At 38.8% G+C, this 18,108-nt stretch overlaps 1 protein-coding gene across 2 annotated transcripts; it reads left to right on the top strand.

Moving 5' to 3' along the window:
• The first annotated feature begins 512 nt into the window (after window positions 1–512).
• On the top strand, window positions 513–12,285 carry cep15 (centrosomal protein 15). Of its 2 annotated transcripts, XM_077573658.1 has the most exons (4): window positions 513–658; window positions 882–1,005; window positions 6,021–6,089; window positions 11,390–12,285. In XM_077573658.1, exons 1-4 carry the CDS (start codon window positions 630–632, stop codon window positions 11,561–11,563), a joined length of 396 nt encoding a protein of 131 aa, XP_077429784.1. In that variant the 5' UTR covers window positions 513–629; the 3' UTR covers window positions 11,564–12,285. The 2 variants fall into 2 exon arrangements, with proteins under 2 accessions (XP_077429784.1, XP_077429786.1); XM_077573660.1 differs by lacking the exon at window positions 6,021–6,089.
• The last annotated feature ends 5,823 nt before the right edge of the window (window positions 12,286–18,108 follow it).

The raw sequence follows: 18,108 nt of genomic DNA, 5'->3' as shown, positions 1-18,108 counted from the left end.
TACAACATCCAAGGAATTCATAATATTGTGATATGTCCCATCACTATAGCTATTTTTAGAACAGGTCCAGCTAGCTGACCATTTGTGCAACCCTTAGCATAGCAGTGATGTACACTGTAAAAAAAAATCTATAGAATTAACAGTGAATTTCTGTAAAATTGTGACGTTAAAAAAACGGTCAATACAAAAACAATGTAGCATTGTGTAATTTACATTAAAATGTTGTAAAACTCTGAACCAAACACAACTCTTGATTTGACAGCTAGAAAATGCTTAAAAGGTCAAATTTTGGGGGGATAATTCACAAATTATTGTAATTTAAACAGATTAAACTGTAAAACAGTTAAATTTACTTCATAGCACTGGTAGAATAACACCTATTGTCAGTAGGTTTGTTAGTACATTGAGTTTATGCCAAAAGAAACATGCATTTGACAAAGTCATATTACAAATAAGAATATTTAGATATACAGCCCTTCTGACTAGCGTTGCAGCGACCTATTTTGTCACTTGGTGGCAGTATTGCAACGCTGGGCGAGTTTACCAACAAACATACAGAGAGGAAAAAGAAGAAGAGTATGTTTGGTGCACACTGTTTACATTAATGCGACCAGTTTAACCCAAAAGAAATGGAGGTATTTGAGAAACACGAAGAAATGTAAGTGCATTTGACTAAATGATTGGTTTCTGACCGAGTAAATGGTGTCGTTTTCAATACGTGATTGTGAAGAGTTGCCGCAACTTAATTCACTTTTGGTCAAATTCTCCTGATTTACTCGAAAACCTTTTGCCAACAATGGACGCCTTTTAAATTCCTTGTATGAGTAAAGTTAAGTAATATAGACTTCTCCTTTCTGTCGTTTACTTTTCCGGGTCACCAGTTTAGCAAATAGGGCACAGCTGCTCGAGCAGATGAAGAGCCGTAGAGAGACAATGAAGATTCAAAGTAAGGAGCAGTTCATCAAGTCTGAAGTCGCTCGTCAAAGGAACAGCACCCTGCTACAGGTACAACACCCCATCAATACCTAAATTATTTAATGTCTCCCTTTCGTATCGGAAGTGTTATTGTGGGCCACCGTACTTTGTGCTGCACCACTGATCTGTATGCATAACTGGATAGGTCGTATCCTACAGCAGTGCTTCTCAACCTTTTTTTTTTTTTTTGTGATGGACACAGGTCATACACAGTAAGAACGGGTTGGGTGTTAGGTTGAGTTTAGGGTGAGGTTACAGATAGAGTTTACATATGGGTATGCTGACGGTATGTGCTGCTTTGAAGACCCCCTTTTTCTTTTATCGCTCAGTTCCTGAGACCCCAATATTAGATTTGTCAGATTTTGTTGAAAGGCAGGTATAATTCTTTAATAAAAAAATATATATACAAGTTTCCTCCTGTAAAAATCAGCAAGCATATCATTTATGCATGTATTTAAGGCAATATGTAAAATGTCTGAACGCCTCTTGTTTATGTTTAACAAATTTAAAACACTCATAATTCATGCTGTTTCTACTAAGTAGGCTACTGTCTTAAATGTTCTCCAATCTCGATACTATAAACGTATAGGATCGTCCTCCGAGAAACATTTCTTCACCTATAAGCTATCCGGTTACTTTATACAGTACATACAGATCAGTGTGCTGCACCCTCAACTCAAACAATGGACTATTGCACTAATCATTTCCGCATTTAGGGTACGGAGGTGTCGCTATTCTAACGTTTAGTGATACCATCAAACTCTTTAAAATATAATAATGTCAAGCTACCGTAACACATTGATTTATTAATTGTTCAAGTTATCCAAATGTCAGTGAAGCAATCAAAGCACCATATCTCATGTATGAGCTACATGTACATGCAGGTCTGTGTGAACATAGACTTACACACTCAACTCAGCGTTCTTTACAGACGCAAAAACAATCACAAAATAGAATAGAAAGCCTTTATTGTCACGTTCTATTGGACAGATGCAACAAAATTGAGCTTATGAAAACATAAAAGACAACCAATAATAAAAAATTACAGGGAGTCCTTGAGTTACAAACGAGTTCCGTTCCTACACTGGTGACGTAGCCTGAATTTCCACGTAAGTCGGATTTCACTTTTAAAGTTGAAAATTTACGTCAAAATACTTTGTACAATAGTTGAAAAAAATACATTTGCGGCACCCGTAAGTTTCCGGAACCAATATTTTGTGTTTCCGCATGAACATTTGTTGCTGACAGTCAGCAAAGCGGAGCTTGGAAACTTAAACACGGAAATGTGACCTGCTCAATGAACGCCCGTTGCTGTATATTACAACAACACAACTTTAAATAACATTAAGATGGCGTGATTACTGTGGGAAATGTTAACGAAAAAAAGGTGCTACGGATGAGGCACGGGTGTCGTAAAGTCGAAACGTTGTAGGTGCATCGTAACTCGAGGACTTCCTGTAATGACAAGCTTAAAAGGAACCCAACTGTAATGACAAGTTTGCTCCATATGATTTATTTGGTTGTTATTAAGGGTGTGAATTGCCTAGTACCTGGCGATTCGATTTATATCACGATTCATAGGTCATGATTCGATTCGATTCGATACCGATTAATCCCGATACAAATCCAAAATTGGTTATTCCGATTATTATTTTTTCACTCAAATTTAGAAAATACTAATCAGTAAACTTGTACATGTACACTGTATGATTTGTATGAAAATGTATTTATTTATCTGAAAATTTAGGCGTGTAACTGAGCCACTGCATTTAACAAACAGGTTGCAGTCTGTTTCATGTTTGAACAGCACTGAAATTAAGCATGGTAGAATGTTATATTAATGGAACATTAAGCCTTAATATTTTATGTGTGAATACTAACCCTAAGTAAGACGTTTTGTTGAATATTCCCATAAAAAAATTGAAGTTTAAAAATAGATTCGGCCGCATATCGAATCTATTCGAGAATTGCGCACTGTAATATCGCGATATATTGCCGAATCGATTTTTTCTAACACCCCAAGTTGTTATTAACAAAACTATGAGATACATTTTTAAAAAAATATTTCCAGTTAAATACATTTTGTAAAAACTTGATTTGTACGTATGCCGCCATTGTTGTTTATGTCGCAACACATTCAGTGCGTTGTGATGTAGAATGGCGGCTGTCTCTCTGTTGAGCAATGCCAAACGGGTATAAAGAAAGCTAGGTAAGCCTCCGTAGCGTTCCTAAAGGGACGATCATAACTAGGGATAAACTGATTATCTGTGCCGATGTTCAGCATTTTGACAAATATCGGCATCGGCCTTTTTGAAGAATCATACAGGGGTCATATTTCAATTTTAAAAATGCGTCAACTTCAGGAAACTATTAATTTTAATTTTCAGTTAACGTTATAAGAGATGCTGCTTGACCCAGGGAACTCTTTGCACCTTCTGTTTTAGTTTGAAATTATAACTAAGATATGTAAAATTTTCATACTGAAAGATATTTTGAAATTTTGGTGAACTTTATTTACTGTAGAAAACAATAGAAAGCTATTTACTTGTTTATGGAGATTTTTTTTTACTCCAATATTTTGCGAATCTTAAAAGGTGCTCAATAAACATATGCTTAAAAATTCAACAAATTTAAGAGCTAGAGATTGTATTTTTTTTATTTTGATGCAAATTTAAAAAAAAAATTTATTGTGTGAAAATGAATATCGGCTCCAAATATCGGTTATCGGCGTCCTTGACTACTAATAATCGATATCAGGGAAATAACCCTATCAGTCTACCTCTAATCAAAATTCTTGAATGCGTCTGGTGAATGACGAGAGCACGGCGTGGGGGAGGGTGACTCTCTCGATCACATGTTATTTTTTTAGGAACAGCAATGTGAAACGGGAAAAGAAAGCGAGGTAAGCCTTGTAGTGTTTATAAAGAAACACCATGTGATCAGGAGAGCCCTCGAGAGCATGGCGTGGGGGAAGGTGACTCTCCCAGTCGCATGTTGTTTCTTTAGGAACCCTACAAGGCTTACCTCACTTTTTTTTATACCCGTTTCGCATTGCTCGTCAGAGAGCGAGTGGCTATTCTACGTACAAATAAAGTTTCTACAAAATGTATTAAACTGGAAAGGATTTTTGAAAAATGAATCTCATAGATATGTTACTAAGAACCAAATAAATCATTTGATTTAGGAAACTTGTCATTAGAGTCGGGGTTCCTTTTAAGAAGAGCAGACTAAGCGTCACTGAATTGCAAAAGTTTATAATAATATCATAAGTTATTAACTTGAGAATTATCCACGGTACACTAATCAGTGTTTCCCACAGATTTGAAATCTACTTGGGTGGGTGGACTCCGGTGGGTGGTGTTGATGGGAGGCGGGTTGGACGGGAGGTGGGTCTCAGTCCTGTTACCACGTCTCCTCTAGCCTCACGATCCACAAGTGAGTGATGGCGAACTAATGTTACATGCGGTATATCCTGTCGCGACACATTTTTTTTTCTTTTTAAATATATTTTTAATAAATTTTCTTGAAAACTTTGTGGGTGCAGGTGGTGTGACACTCTTGGCGCCACTGGGAAGACTGCGCATGAGCACTTGCGTTATTTCTTGATCGCAGTAGTACTGGTCTGATCTCAACTGGTGTTGATAAAAAATCCCAAGACTACCCAGTTCGAGACCGAGTATAAATGCCTTAGATTCCGAGATGGGACGAGTAATTGGTGGTAGGTTTGCGAAGCGTGGTCTCTTAAAGGCGCCGTATTACGTGTGCTTCAAAATATGCACGTGTCGAATTTAGGTTGTTGCATTCTTATCAGTTCACCACTAGATGGCACTAAATTGTACACACTGTCTCTTTAACTCATTTGTATTATTTGAGTATAAGAACTCAACCAGGGCCTTGTTGCAACAAGCTCTTTTTCCCAGTGTTTTCACCAGGAATGTGAATATAGACGAAACTTAGCTATAAAGCTAATTTTACAGATAAAAATATGTATTTTTTCCTGATGAAAGAAGAGACTCTAATCTTTCTTTTGGTAGGTTCCATGTTTTGATAGCAATAGAACACCATATTCTGTGGGCCTTGCAAAATCAGTCAAAATCCAGTAAAAGAGCCGGGAGCGAAGGGGGTTGCTTCAGTGAAAATGGCTGGGAGTGAATGAGTTAATAGAGGCAAATGTGGAAAGCATTTAGCAGCTAAATAATATCATAGAAGCAGCAAGACAGAAGATGAAGTGGATGGAAGATACGATGGCCATGATTGGAAAGTATCTGCTGAAATCCAGACCAGTGCATTAAGCAATTTCAGTAGGCTCCGTCCTCGACAGCATTAACTGCTGTCATATCTTGTTACCGCACTGAGAGTGAACAGAGGCTGCTGCTGCCAGATATGATGCTGTAACAGAATCAAGATGATTTTTATTAGTTCAACTGTTGAATCAGGTGACTTTTAGTGCTAAATTGGCCAGAAATAATGAAATACAAAAACTTGTACAGGCAGTAGAAAGGCAAAAATATGTTTTCATGTTTTTGTTCATTCATTTAAAGGTACTGTCCGACAGTGGGATTTGCAAATTTCGCTGTGCAAACCCCCGCTCCTGATTGGTGGAGTGGTTTTGAGTTTGTTCCTGGTTGGTTGTGCAAACCTCCGCTCCTGATTGGTGGAGTGGTTTCGAGCCCGTTCCTGGTTGGCTGCTTTCCTCGGCTTCCTTGAGCGTCAGTTTTGAATGTTGTTTACAAACGCCAATGGAAATCCGTCAGACGGTACTTTTAAGCGTCCATGTAATTAGTTTAGATCATAGTTATTGATCTGTTGTCAGGTACAAATGAGAATATCAACATTCTTCACAGTATGTTTATTGCAATGTATTGTCAGTTCCATGACTATGAATATTGATTAAATTTTTCTCCCACAACACTAACCTTCTGATTAAATGACAATACTCTAGGAATCTGATTATTATGTCTTTCTAAATCAATTTTAGTGCAATTTAGTCTAGTGCTTATTAGAGACAAGCTGTTCATAATTGTGCTGGCTTTTTGTTTCTATAGAATGTGCAGAAGTTAGAGAATCACCTCTGTGGAAGACCACGGCACCACCCGAATGTCTTTGCCCTTGAGGTAACAAAATGTTCTATCAGACTGACAGATGCAAATTTCAGGTCATTTTTGTTACTTGTTTTTTGGGGCATACAGATGCGCTTCCGACCTGGACAATATGCACCGTATAGCCGGTAATCATTGTGATCCTTCCTACCAGCAACTATTTATGATAACCGCCGCACTGCGTCATTAAAATAAACTCATAATGGGTCTAGATTTTTAAAATGCTTAATCAGGTATTGTAATTGATTAATCTAAAGCAATCATATTTTCATTTAATACAAATATTTGACGCAATCAACTCCTAAGTGACAACTAGTAAATATATGTATATACTGTATGTGCTGAATTAGTGCTGGGCAATATGGGAAAAAACTTCTATCACGATATAGGCAATTTTATTTTTTATATATTTTTATTTATTTAATTTAATATATTTTCAGTTTTTCTATTAAAAAAAAATATATAACACACTATGTTTATTTTCTCATTTTATTTTAAAGTGGAAAAAGAGATCTGTATCAAAAGAAAAATGCATCCAGTAGGGCTGCTTATATAAAATTATCAAATGTTCACAAAAGAAGCACAGTAACCACTAACATCTTTTTTTTTTCCTTTTTTTTTTACAAATGTATTTATGAATCTAAATACAAGAAATGTTTCAGACAGAAATAGTTTAAAAATAAAAAATGATGAGCTCTACTGTAATGTCGTTTTGAAAACATTTATTGTGCATATTTCAAGTCAAAATCAAAACTCAGGACTGCAGTGTGAAAATAATATTTAGTGATATGAAAGGTATTAAACTTTAGGATATCCATCCATTTTCTGAATCGCTTATCAAACCTGTTGTTATTTTGTTTGCTTTTAGCTGTAAGTGACAAAGAAAATTACATTAATATTTTTTTCCCTATCATCTTCACGATAAATATCATATCGCCCAGCACTATACAGAATACCTTTTCCGTGTGATTAGGGGAACAACCAAATGTTAAAAACGTGATAAAGGCATGTTATTAGTAGTTTAGATACACAATACTGACAGTAGATAGGGAGTAGGGCTGTGCTTGAATCGGTGATGATTCAAATTGAGATTCACGTGGGATTGGAAAAGCGATCACAAAATCATAATTTTCAGACCAGAACGAATCTTTGGATATTGTTGCTGTCAGGCTGAAATATAATGGCTAGCTAAATATGTGTGATGTAGTTATGTGGTATGGCGTGCTACCTTTGAGCTAGATGGTGACTTCCCCCCAGCTAGCTAGCAACCATGCAGCTGGTCCGCGGAATGAGAATCCACAAACAATGCCAACAGGTGCAAAAATTGACCCGGGTTGCACCTTTGCCCATGGCACATTGGGAGATCTTAGTCAAAGTGAGCTAATTTAAACTAAAAAAAAGCGTCAGCTACTCACCAATACATAGTTTTCAAAAAGTCAATGTGAGGTTTTGTAAAGCACTTTTGGCACTGTAGGAGGATGTAGATAAAGCACTATATTAGTGCACTTCATTTACCATTTTTAGCAAATTGGATTTTACATTTGTTAAACTATATATGTGATTTTTTGGAAAAGTGCAGTGAGTAAGATTTTAACTCTTTTGCAACTCATTCGCTGCTGTCAACACGAATAATGAATTCAGGGTCCAAGTCCACGGGGAAGTTTATTAAAGGTCTCATATTAACTTTTCAACATACTAAAATAGTTCTCAAATGTGTAAAAGACATGTCTGTGACATGCATTCGTCAAAATTGACTTTGGATCAAATATTTTTGCTGTCCCTAAATCAGCCAAAAAATACTCTGTTCAAAACAGCCTGTTTTAGGGGTGTGCCACTTTTATGTAAATAGCTGCACCAGGCCACGCCTAGGCTATACCCTTTTCTCTCGAAGGGGCAGTGATTTCGGTCATGGTAGCCATGTGCTAATGTTGTGAATGGAAACGACTGGCCATGGGAGCAGAAGAAAAGAAAAATACAGACATGTCTTTTACACATTTGAGAACTATTTTAATATGTGGAAAAGTGGCATAATGTTTTACCATAAGAAAAAGTAGCGTTACTACAGAGACTATGTTGTAGCGTTAGTTTGTGATTGTTTAGTGAAGGGTTATTTTTGCTGTAACCGGCAAATCTCCCGCGAACGTTATTTTGCCGTGAATGTCACCGATTTGCCGTGAATGCTTGTAGACATTTACAAGCGGTTATGAATAACACAAATGTGCACATTTAGGCCACTGCGCGGTCGCAATGTGCAAGCAGTCTCAATATGTAGCCGCTTAATATTATCCAACCACCGTTTGCTTTATCATATCTGACCTCTTGTAACCAAACAACCTCCACACGACAAATGTAGCTCCCACTTAAGTCACTAAAAATACACCAGCAATATGGTAGAAGGTGCACATATCTTATTAGAAAGGATTGGAAGGAAGGCTAAATCAAAAATGTTAAACTTACATATTTCCCGTTTGCAGTCGTGTCACACATCTATTATGTTTAAACTGTTGCAAATCAAGCTCTGAACAGGCTTTCACTAACAAAACAGTCCTTTGAGAAATTATGTCGGTAAACGTCCTTCAAAAAAAAAAATGTATCCACTGTCTTCTCAAAGACTTAGGGCAAAAGAAGCAACCACTTTTTCTCGATCATAATTTCCCCTCTCCATGGAGCATTTGCAAGCATGGGGAAAGGAAAGGAGCAGCCAGCTTCTTGAATTTCAGTGGGCGTGACAAACCTTTACCAGAGGTGGTGCCACTAACCCGAGGGGACTGGATCAAGTGCACTTCCTTGTCTTTTTGACGTCACTAAGTCACGGAAGCGTTCACCAAAATCACGCCGTATGACATTGGATCTGCGTTACGAGCTGCCAAGTCGTAAGTTGTTTTTACCCCCCATCACCATTCCTTGCATGTACGCAGATTGCAGAGAAATGGTGGCGCAAAAACAAAAAAAGTGCAGGTTTTTTTTGCAACAAGCGACCTCTGGTCCAGCCGTAAATCATATTGTAATGTTTGTGAAATTATGTTAACCACGCAAGAAAACAACATGCTAAGGTTAGCACCACTGATCTGAATATATGACTGGATATAGCCGATAGGCCAAGACTTTAGAAAGCAGCGAGGCAACCATATTGCTCCTCCCAAAAAACATTTCTCAGCATACGATCCTATACTGTACATTTACAGTATCAAAATTGGAGAGTATTTGAAACAAAATTGTGATCTTTCCTTGTAAAAAGGAGCTTTTTACTTACCCACCTCCAGCAGTTTTTTTTCCAACATTATTTACGTGCTTGTTTTTTGTTTTGTTTTTTACCATGACAGCAGCCAAATTGTGTACAAGAGATTTGCTACTTTGATTAGACTACTTGGAAACAGAAATGTGACTTTTGTCATTGTTTTACGCTTTATAATTTATATTTTTCTTTACAAAAGGTGTTTATTACCATGATCATTTTCACAAATAAGTGCATATATTCAATATGTCTCTTATTTCATGTGTAATTTAATTTGTATTTCTTATTAATAAAAAATCGTGATAAAACCGAAATCAAGAATTTATCATTAAAAAATTGTGATATTCTAATTTTGCAAGTTCACCCACCCCGCGTTCCATGTTTTTATAGCAATAGAACACAATATTCTGTGGGCCTTGCAAAATCTGTCAAAATCCAGTAAAACAGTTGGGAGTAAAGGGGGTTGCTTCAGTGAAAATGGCTGGGAGTGAATGAGTAAAGATTAACATCACATTAAAATGTCCGACCCATCAGCAAATGTGCAACTTCTCATGCTTGGACATGGGGTAGTCACAGTATTAACTATTTTATTGCCAAGGACGTTAAATGACGTTTAGTAAAAACCTACAGAGGGCCGCCAAGGACGTTAAAAGACGTTCTCCAATTTTTTATTTTTTTGGGGAAACGGGTGGAGGAAAGCCTTGGCCAGCTGTGGTGAAAGTTTCAAGCAGATCTAGTTAGCCTAATGACTATTTTTGCCCCCTAGATGGCAGCGATGACTCTCTTTTGACAAGATTGGGTAGGCGTCAGTAGAAGACGTGAGGCGGAGCTAGAGGGGAGAATGGCTGGGGATGGGAAGCGAAAATGGCGACCGGTTGCAAGCAGGTCACGCTTGAGCATTTTTTTCCAAAGACGAAAAGCATCGACCAGTGCTAAAGAGCACATTGATGACGACGATGATCATCATCGATGATGATGATGGTGACGGTGACTCCGAGGTTGGAAGCGTTGACGCGGCAGTAGAAGACGTGAGGCGGAGCTAGATGGCTGAGGAAGCGAACAATGGCGACCGGTTGCAAGCAGCTCATCGACCAATGCTAAAGAGCACAGTGATGACGACGACGATGATGATGATGGTGGCTCCGAGGTTGACGCCGAAGTTGGAAGCGTTGACGCCGAAGTTGGAAGCGTTGACGCGGCGGCTATGACCACGTCATAAAGCCTCACCGGCTAGCGATGCTAACACCGGAAAACGCGGAGCACAACCGAGCACTTCTGCACAGGCGGACGTTCAATCAGACGATGAAGAGTACCCCGAGTCCAATGCATATTCATCGGAGGAGTGGGTACAGTATGCTACTTGCTATTCCCCGGAAAAAAAGGCCGTCAAGAAAGTGTAACGTCTGCACGCTAAGGGGCCATCGCAGTGAAACGAATCTGTTGTGCAAATCCTGCTCCGTCTCCTTGCACGCAGGGGAGTGTTACAAAAAGAAAAACTGTATTTGAAACATCCACATAATTGTAAATAGTACCACAGTTGCACACATTTGTAAATAGTGTGCGAAATTGTTTTGTCTAATTGTTACACTGTTGAATGGAAATAAACGTATTGTGCTATCAAAAAAACACTTTTTCATTGTTGGTGGTAGTGTTTTACAGAAGTAAAGCACTGTTTAGGTGTTTGTGGCATCATTCATGGACAAAAAGAAGTGTACAATTCACTAGAATGCATGAAATAACATTGTTTCACAAAAAGCTTGTTTTCTCCGTTTTTTGTTTCAAAACCGAGCATTTGGGTGAAACTAACCATTTTCTATTGTTGATTACTGAAAAACGGAATAAGGTAGAAACAAACTTTTTTTTCTGATGAAAGATGAGAGTTCTATCTTTCATTTGGTAGTATGTGTGTTTCCATAGTCCAAACACAACATTTTCTGTGGACCTTGAAAGATCAGTCAAAATGCTTAAATCGGCTGGCACTGGTGGCATCCCTTTTCTGAAAACGTCTGGCAGTCAAAGAGTTAAGATCTGATATTGGCATTTTGGCACGACACTAAGTTGTCTTGTTTCTGTCTTTCAGGCGCGCTATTGGGCATCTGTGGAAAAGTCTATTCCCGTCTGGGAGCACTTCCTCCTGGGCAAAGAACCACATCCTACTGATTGCCCTGGACCACCGTCTAAGAGCTCTTGTCAGGAACAAGAAAACACAAAGGTCCATGGCCTGCCTCCTCGTCCAAAGTCCAGACCAGCCTAATATTTTAACTTTGGCTTTACTGCTTACAAAAAAACTGGAGATAACTTTGCCTAATGGCAGAAGGTTTCACTTGTTGGAGATGCTCTCAGCAAAGGTGTTCCCGAAAGGCCACATTTCCCCATTTGTGCCAAAGTCCATTTCTACACGCCAGAACTTGTACTTTTTTTCATCTCAGCTGATTCTCCTGGTCAGACTTCTGACACACCCCACCGCACATAAGCTGAGAATGAATGCGAGGAGATGAAATTCACTGACAACTGAGGCTGGCTTCAAATTGGGAAAAGTGCATCTTTCCCGAGACTTTTGAATGTTAGAAAGCAGACATTGTTCTCATGTTCTTAGTTGTTACGTTTAAATCATTGATGGTGTCTTTCCGTCTCACTTTGAGATATCCTATTGTGTTGGCGGTCCTTAATCACACGTCAAGCAGAGACAAAAGCAAAAGTGACGTAAATGTTTTGCTCTTCTCTTGATGCAAGTACATGCACTCAGTCTTTGTACCTCAGTCTTTGTACCTACAGTTTGCCTGTCTTAGACTTTGAAGGAGAATATGTTATTTTATTATAATTAATAATACAATATAAATTTAACAAGAGTAATGCAATAATACTTTGCATGCTTAGTGACTGAATGAATGTTTGAAAGTCTATCAATTAAAAACCCAATACAAACTGCTCTTGGATGTATGGATTGCACTAATAAAGTTTTGCAGTTAAACAGTCCATGTGTTAATGTATCCATTAAAACATGGCTGCAAATAATTAAGTCATTTCAACTACATAGGAAGGTTGGGGTTTTGGGTTGGCCCTCATATGATCCACATTTCAAACCGGCCATATATAATCATTGATTCAGACAATGGGCTCACCTTGGTCTGACTGCCCTTTGTGGAATGGACAAATTGAAAGCTTCCAGTCTTTCTCTCTAAAGTATGGTTAGTTTAAACAGACAGGATTTATTCAGGTACCTCCAGATTCGTCATTATTTTAACAAAGAAATACAATGTCCCCAATTGTATACTGCTCCCAAGCTGAATGTTTATAGACGCTTATAAAGGATCAAATCCTAAACATATCGGACAACTCTACTTGTCCCTTGGTTAATTGAAAGATGATGTACAGTTCCATATCAAACATCAATGGGAAAAGACAAGGATGGAGATACCTGATGACGTCTGGTTGGAGGGATGGAGGTCTCAAATCTGTACGACCAACTCATTTATTTGGACAGATTTTTGTTGGAAGAGTTTGGTCTGTTATTTTATTACACCTAAGCAACAGTCAAAATTGTGCACTATTGATTTTCCATGTTGAAGGGATTGCAGTTTTTCTCAGGCATACCAGGTCCTATATTTTGTACATACCCCGTTATTGTTACTTTTTGGGAAATGGCGTTAAAATTAATGTCCACTGTATTGGGAGTCCAACTTGAATTTTCTTTTTATGCATTGTTTCTTGGGTTGGTTCCTGAATCTTTACCTGATAATGATGCATACCTTTTTCAAATAATGATTGCAGCCTGCAAAAAGGCAATCGCTAAGTGCCGGCTTAAACAGGCACCCCCCACCATGGGGTTACTTGTAAAAACTGTCAAGCATATTCACTTCATGGAGATGATGACATTCACACTTCGCTTACAGCAGTAAAAGGGGTCCAGGTTTTGGAGAAAAGTGGACTGTTTGTCAAATCTGAATATGGAAAACAATTCGATAATGATGACGCTTTGTAATTCTCTGTACATTCTATGTGACCTTCTAGCCCTTTTTTCTCCCCTCCTCTTCGCCCCCTCATGTTTGCACTGTATTTTTTTTTTTAAATGGTTGTTGGCTACTGTGCTCAACATCAGAATTCCCTGACCTTTTTTGCACCATGGACAGGTTTCATATAGACATATTTTGCAGAGGTGGCAAACCAGGTCCAGAAAGAAAAAACCCTGCCACAGTTTGGCTCCCTAGCTAGCTACCCGGGTGCTTGGTTACCTGCAAGGGAGCTAGCTAGCACAAGGGGCTAAAGCCAAACTGTGGCAGGGTTTTTACTTTCTGGACCTGGATTTGCCACCTCTGATATTTTGACTGATCAGCATAGAAAAAGTTGGTTTGGCTTTAAATATACAACACACGATTATGACATTACAATGCATGTAGCTGTTGTAATAAGTGGGAGCCGTGTGCTTGTTTCTCTTTAAGGAGCCTGACCCAGGTCATCTTATTGTTACAAAATCACTCCAAAGGCTTGTCTTTCAATGCTACCTGGGGACATGTTTGAAGCGGAATCACTCGTAAAGTTGTAGGAGAGCATCATAAACAAATGGTGAAGAAAAAGGCTGCTCACGCCAATATAATCTGCTAATTAACACCATGGCTCACAAATGGATGGACTGACTCGCCACCTATTTGATCAACTCAAAAGTTGGTGACTCCGAGGTTGACGCCGAAGTTGGAAGCGTTGACGCGGCGGCTATGACCACGTCATAAAGCCTCACCGGCTAGCGATGCTAACGCCGGAAAACGCGGAGCACAACCGAGCACTTCTGCACAGGCGGACATTCAATTGGACCAATGCGAGTCCAATGCATATTCATCGGAGGAGTGGGTACAGTCTGATCACGGAGAAGAGACTGGTTCTGGTCTACGATGCCACCATGAATGGAGTGGATAAGATGGATCAACCACCCGGTATAGGAACTGAAGGACAATGAGGAAGCCAGACGTAACACCACCGTAACGTCACCGTATCATGATCCTGAGAGTAGACTTGATGGCAACATGGCCAAACACACACTGCAGTATATACTTGCTATTCCCCGGAAAAAACGGCCGGCAAGAAAGTGTAGCGTCTGCACGCGAAGGGGCAATTGCAGTGAAACTAATCTGTTGTGCAAATCCTGCTGCGTCCCCTTGCACGCAGGGGAGTGTTACAAAAAGAAAAACTGTATTTGAAACATCCACACAATTGTAAATAGTACCACGGTTGCACACATTTGTAAATAGTTTGCCAAATTGTTTTGTCAAATTGTTACACTGTTGAATGTAAATAAACGTATTTTGCAATCCAAAAACACTTTTTCATTGTTGGTGGTGGTGTATTACAGAAGTAAAGCACTATTTAGGTGTTTGTGGCATCATGCATGGATAAAAAGAAGTGTAGAATTCACTAGAGTGCATGAAATAACATCGTTTCACAAAAAGCTCTTTTTCTCCGCTTTTTGTTTCAAAACAGAGCATTTCGGTGAAACTAACCATTTTCTATTGTTGATTACTGGAGAACGGAATAAGGTAGAAACAAACTTTTTTTTCTGATGAAAGATGAGAGTTCAATCTTTCATTTGGTAGTATGTGTGTTTCCATAGTCCAAACACATTTTCTGTGGACCTTGAAAGATCAGTCAAAATGCTTAAATCGGCTGGCACTGGTGGCATCCCTTTTCTGAAAACGTCTGGCAGTCAAAGAGTTAATTTTTGTTGTTCAATAAAGTGTTCAAACAATACTGTACTTGTGATGTCATAAGATGGCACACAAAGCCGTCGAGGCAATAGTTTAACAACAAAAACAAAACAAAAAGAGAAAGAAAAAGACGCTTCGAGGTTGATAATCCATGTGGGTGGAGTCAAACGTTGACATTGAGCCACGCCTTGAACTGCACTCTTCTGCATCCAGGGATTACTCGTTATGGGGGGGGCGCCTGTTATGTGTCTGCATAGCCCTCAGAAAGGAGGTAGTTGTGCCCCTGGTAGGGGGTATGACTGTGCCCCAGTAGAGCTTTATGCCTAGCAGAGCCCCTGCTATACAGTTGTTGTTTTTTTGTCATCACTTCAGTTCAGGTCAGGCACGAGAGTATACAGTACACTCACTTTGTCTTGTGTGCTGGCTATGTTTATATTTACAAAAAATATTAAATCCAAGTTCATCTCTTAGACCAGTGGTTCTCAAATGGGGGTACGTGAGATTTTAAAATATATTTAAAATAAACAGTATATGTAAATATAAAAAAATATATATAGGTTCATAAAATGAATTTTATATTCAAAAGGCTATTCAAGTTCAGTGTCCTAAATACCCAGCATCTCCCCCATACTAGAATGGTTTGACCTAACTTGTCATATGCCACCTAATCACCTGTCAATCACTTGAAAACTTTATTTAAAATTCAGGTAATTATTTCTTTTTGAGAACAGAGCTTTACTATGATCCCACTAGATGACACTTTATGTTGATAATAATTTGTATTGTACAAATCTTTATTTATAATTAAATTAATTATTTGTTTCTTTTTGTTGTTGTTATATCTTTATATTTTCAAATACTTCAAAAGACCACATAAATACAAATAAAAGTTCCAAAGTAATAAATCAGACAATGATGGCACAACACTCGGTTTAAATTTGTTTTCCTTCACCCAGAAATGCTTTGCGCTGGGTGAAAAAATATTCCACACGGCGTAAGTCACTGAAAAAAGGTTGAGAACCACTGCCTTACACACCAATCCATAAAACGCATATTATGGAGGTAAATATGGTGCAAAACTAACTTGTAAAATAAAGTCTAAATTTGTATCTGTAAAAGTTGTGATTTGTACCTGTAAAAAAAATGTGTACCTGCAAAAAAAATAATTGTATCTGTAATAAAAATGTGTACCTGTAAAAAAAATAATTGTATCTGTAATAAAAAATTGTACCTGTAAAAAAAATAATTGTATCTGTAATAAAAAATTGTACCTGTAAAAAAAAATTGTATCTGTAAAAACAAATTTGTACCTGTAAAAGTCATGATTTGTAACTGTACAAAAAAAAAATTGTACCTGTACTGAAAGTGTAAATTTGTATCTGTAAAAGTTGTGATTTGTACTTGTAGAAATGACAACTTGTAGTCAAAGAAGTCGCCACTAGGAGTCACAAGTGTTTTTTCTGCTGCTGTCCAGTGACGTGAGTTTTGCACCAAATATACCGCTACAAATGTAGCAAACTGATTTGTACTTGTAGAGCGCCGTGATTTGTACTCGTAAAGAAGAGGGCGGGCTCTGGAGGATTTGGGCGGGCTAAAGCTCAACCTCATTGGTTGAGCGAACGACAGTGGGTTGAACTCAAATGACGCCCATGCACAAGTCCGCAATTCCAAACAAACAGAGTAGCCACCGGCCCACACCAGTTTACGCGTCATTTTGGAAGAAGAGGACGTCCCAGGTGTGAAAATTTCAACATGGTTTAATATACAAACACCGTGTGGAACAGCTTAACTCTTTGACTGCCAAAAACATTAAATGACGTTTAGTAAAAACCTACAGAGGGCCGCCAAGGACGTTAAAAGACGTTCTCCAATTTTTTATTTTTTTGGGGAAACGGGTGGAGGAAAGCCTTGGCCAGCTGTGGTGAAAGTTTCAAGCAGATCTAGTTAGCCTAATGACTATTTTTGGCCCCTAGATGGCAGCAATGACTCTTTTTTGACAAGATTGGGTAAGCGTCAGTAGAAGACGTGAGGCGGAGCTAGAGGGGACAATGGCTGGGGAAGGGAAGAGAACATGGTGACCGGTTGCAAGCAGCTCACGCTCGAGCATTTTTTTTCAAAGACGAAAACATCAACCAACGCTAAAGAGCACATTGATGACGACGATGATCATCATCGATGATGATGATGGTGACTCCGAGGTTGACGCCGAAGTTGGAAGCGCTGACGCGGCAGTAGAAGACGTGAGGCGGAGCTAGATGGCTGAGGAAGCGAACAATGGCGACCGGTTGCAAGCAGCTCACACTTGGGAATTTTTTTCAAAGACGAAAGGCATCGACCAACGCTAAAGAGCACATTGATGACGACGATGATCATCATCGATGATGATGATGGTGACTCCGAGGTTGACGCCGAAGTTGGAAGCGCTGACGCGGCGGCTATGACGACGTCATAAAGGTTCACGGGCTAGCGATGCTGACACCGGAAAACGCGGAGCACAACCGAGCACGCTCAGGCGGACGTTCAATCGGACGACGAAGAGTGCCCCGAGTCCAATGCATATTCATCGGAGGAGTGGGTACAGTCTGCTACTTGCTATTCCCTGGAAAAAAAGGCCGTCAAGAAAGTGTAACGTCTGCACGCGAAACAATCGAAGTGAAACGTATCTGTTGTGCAAATCTTGCTCCCTCTCCTTGCACGCAGGGCAGTGTTACAAAAAGAAAAACTGTATTTGAAACATTCACATAATTGTAAATAGTACCACAGTTGCACACATTTGTAAATAGTTTGCGAAATTGTTTTGTCAAATTGTTACACTGTTGAATGGAAATAAACGTATTTTGCAATCCAAAAACACTTTTCCATTGTTGGTGGTGGTGTATTACAGAAGTAAAGCACTATTTAGGTGTTTGTGGCATCATTCATGGATAAAAAGAAGTGTAGAATTCACTAGAGTGCATGAAATAACATCGTTTCACAAAAAGCTCTTTTTCTCCGCTTTTTGTTTCAAAACAGAGCATTTCGGTGAAACTAACCATTTTCTATTGTTGATTACTGGAGAACGGAATATGGTAGAAACAAACTTTTTTTTCTGATGAAAGATGAG

This window comes from Vanacampus margaritifer, chromosome 8 (genome assembly GCF_051991255.1).
Source record: "Vanacampus margaritifer isolate UIUO_Vmar chromosome 8, RoL_Vmar_1.0, whole genome shotgun sequence".
NCBI lineage: Eukaryota > Metazoa > Chordata > Actinopteri > Syngnathiformes > Syngnathidae > Vanacampus > Vanacampus margaritifer.
The sequence above is the reverse complement of the archived record's forward strand: the minus strand, read 5'-3'. Positions and strand labels throughout refer to the sequence as shown.

Excerpts from the sequence above, each read along its gene's own strand:
- cep15 (XM_077573658.1), top strand. The coding sequence starts at position 630 with ATGGAGGTATTTGAGAAACACGAAGAAAT. Across the intron at positions 659-881 it reads TTTGAGAAACACGAAGAAAT|TTTAGCAAATAGGGCACAGC; the intron begins GTAAGTGCATTT and ends CCGGGTCACCAG. Across the intron at positions 6,090-11,389 it reads CGAATGTCTTTGCCCTTGAG|GCGCGCTATTGGGCATCTGT; the intron begins GTAACAAAATGT and ends TCTGTCTTTCAG.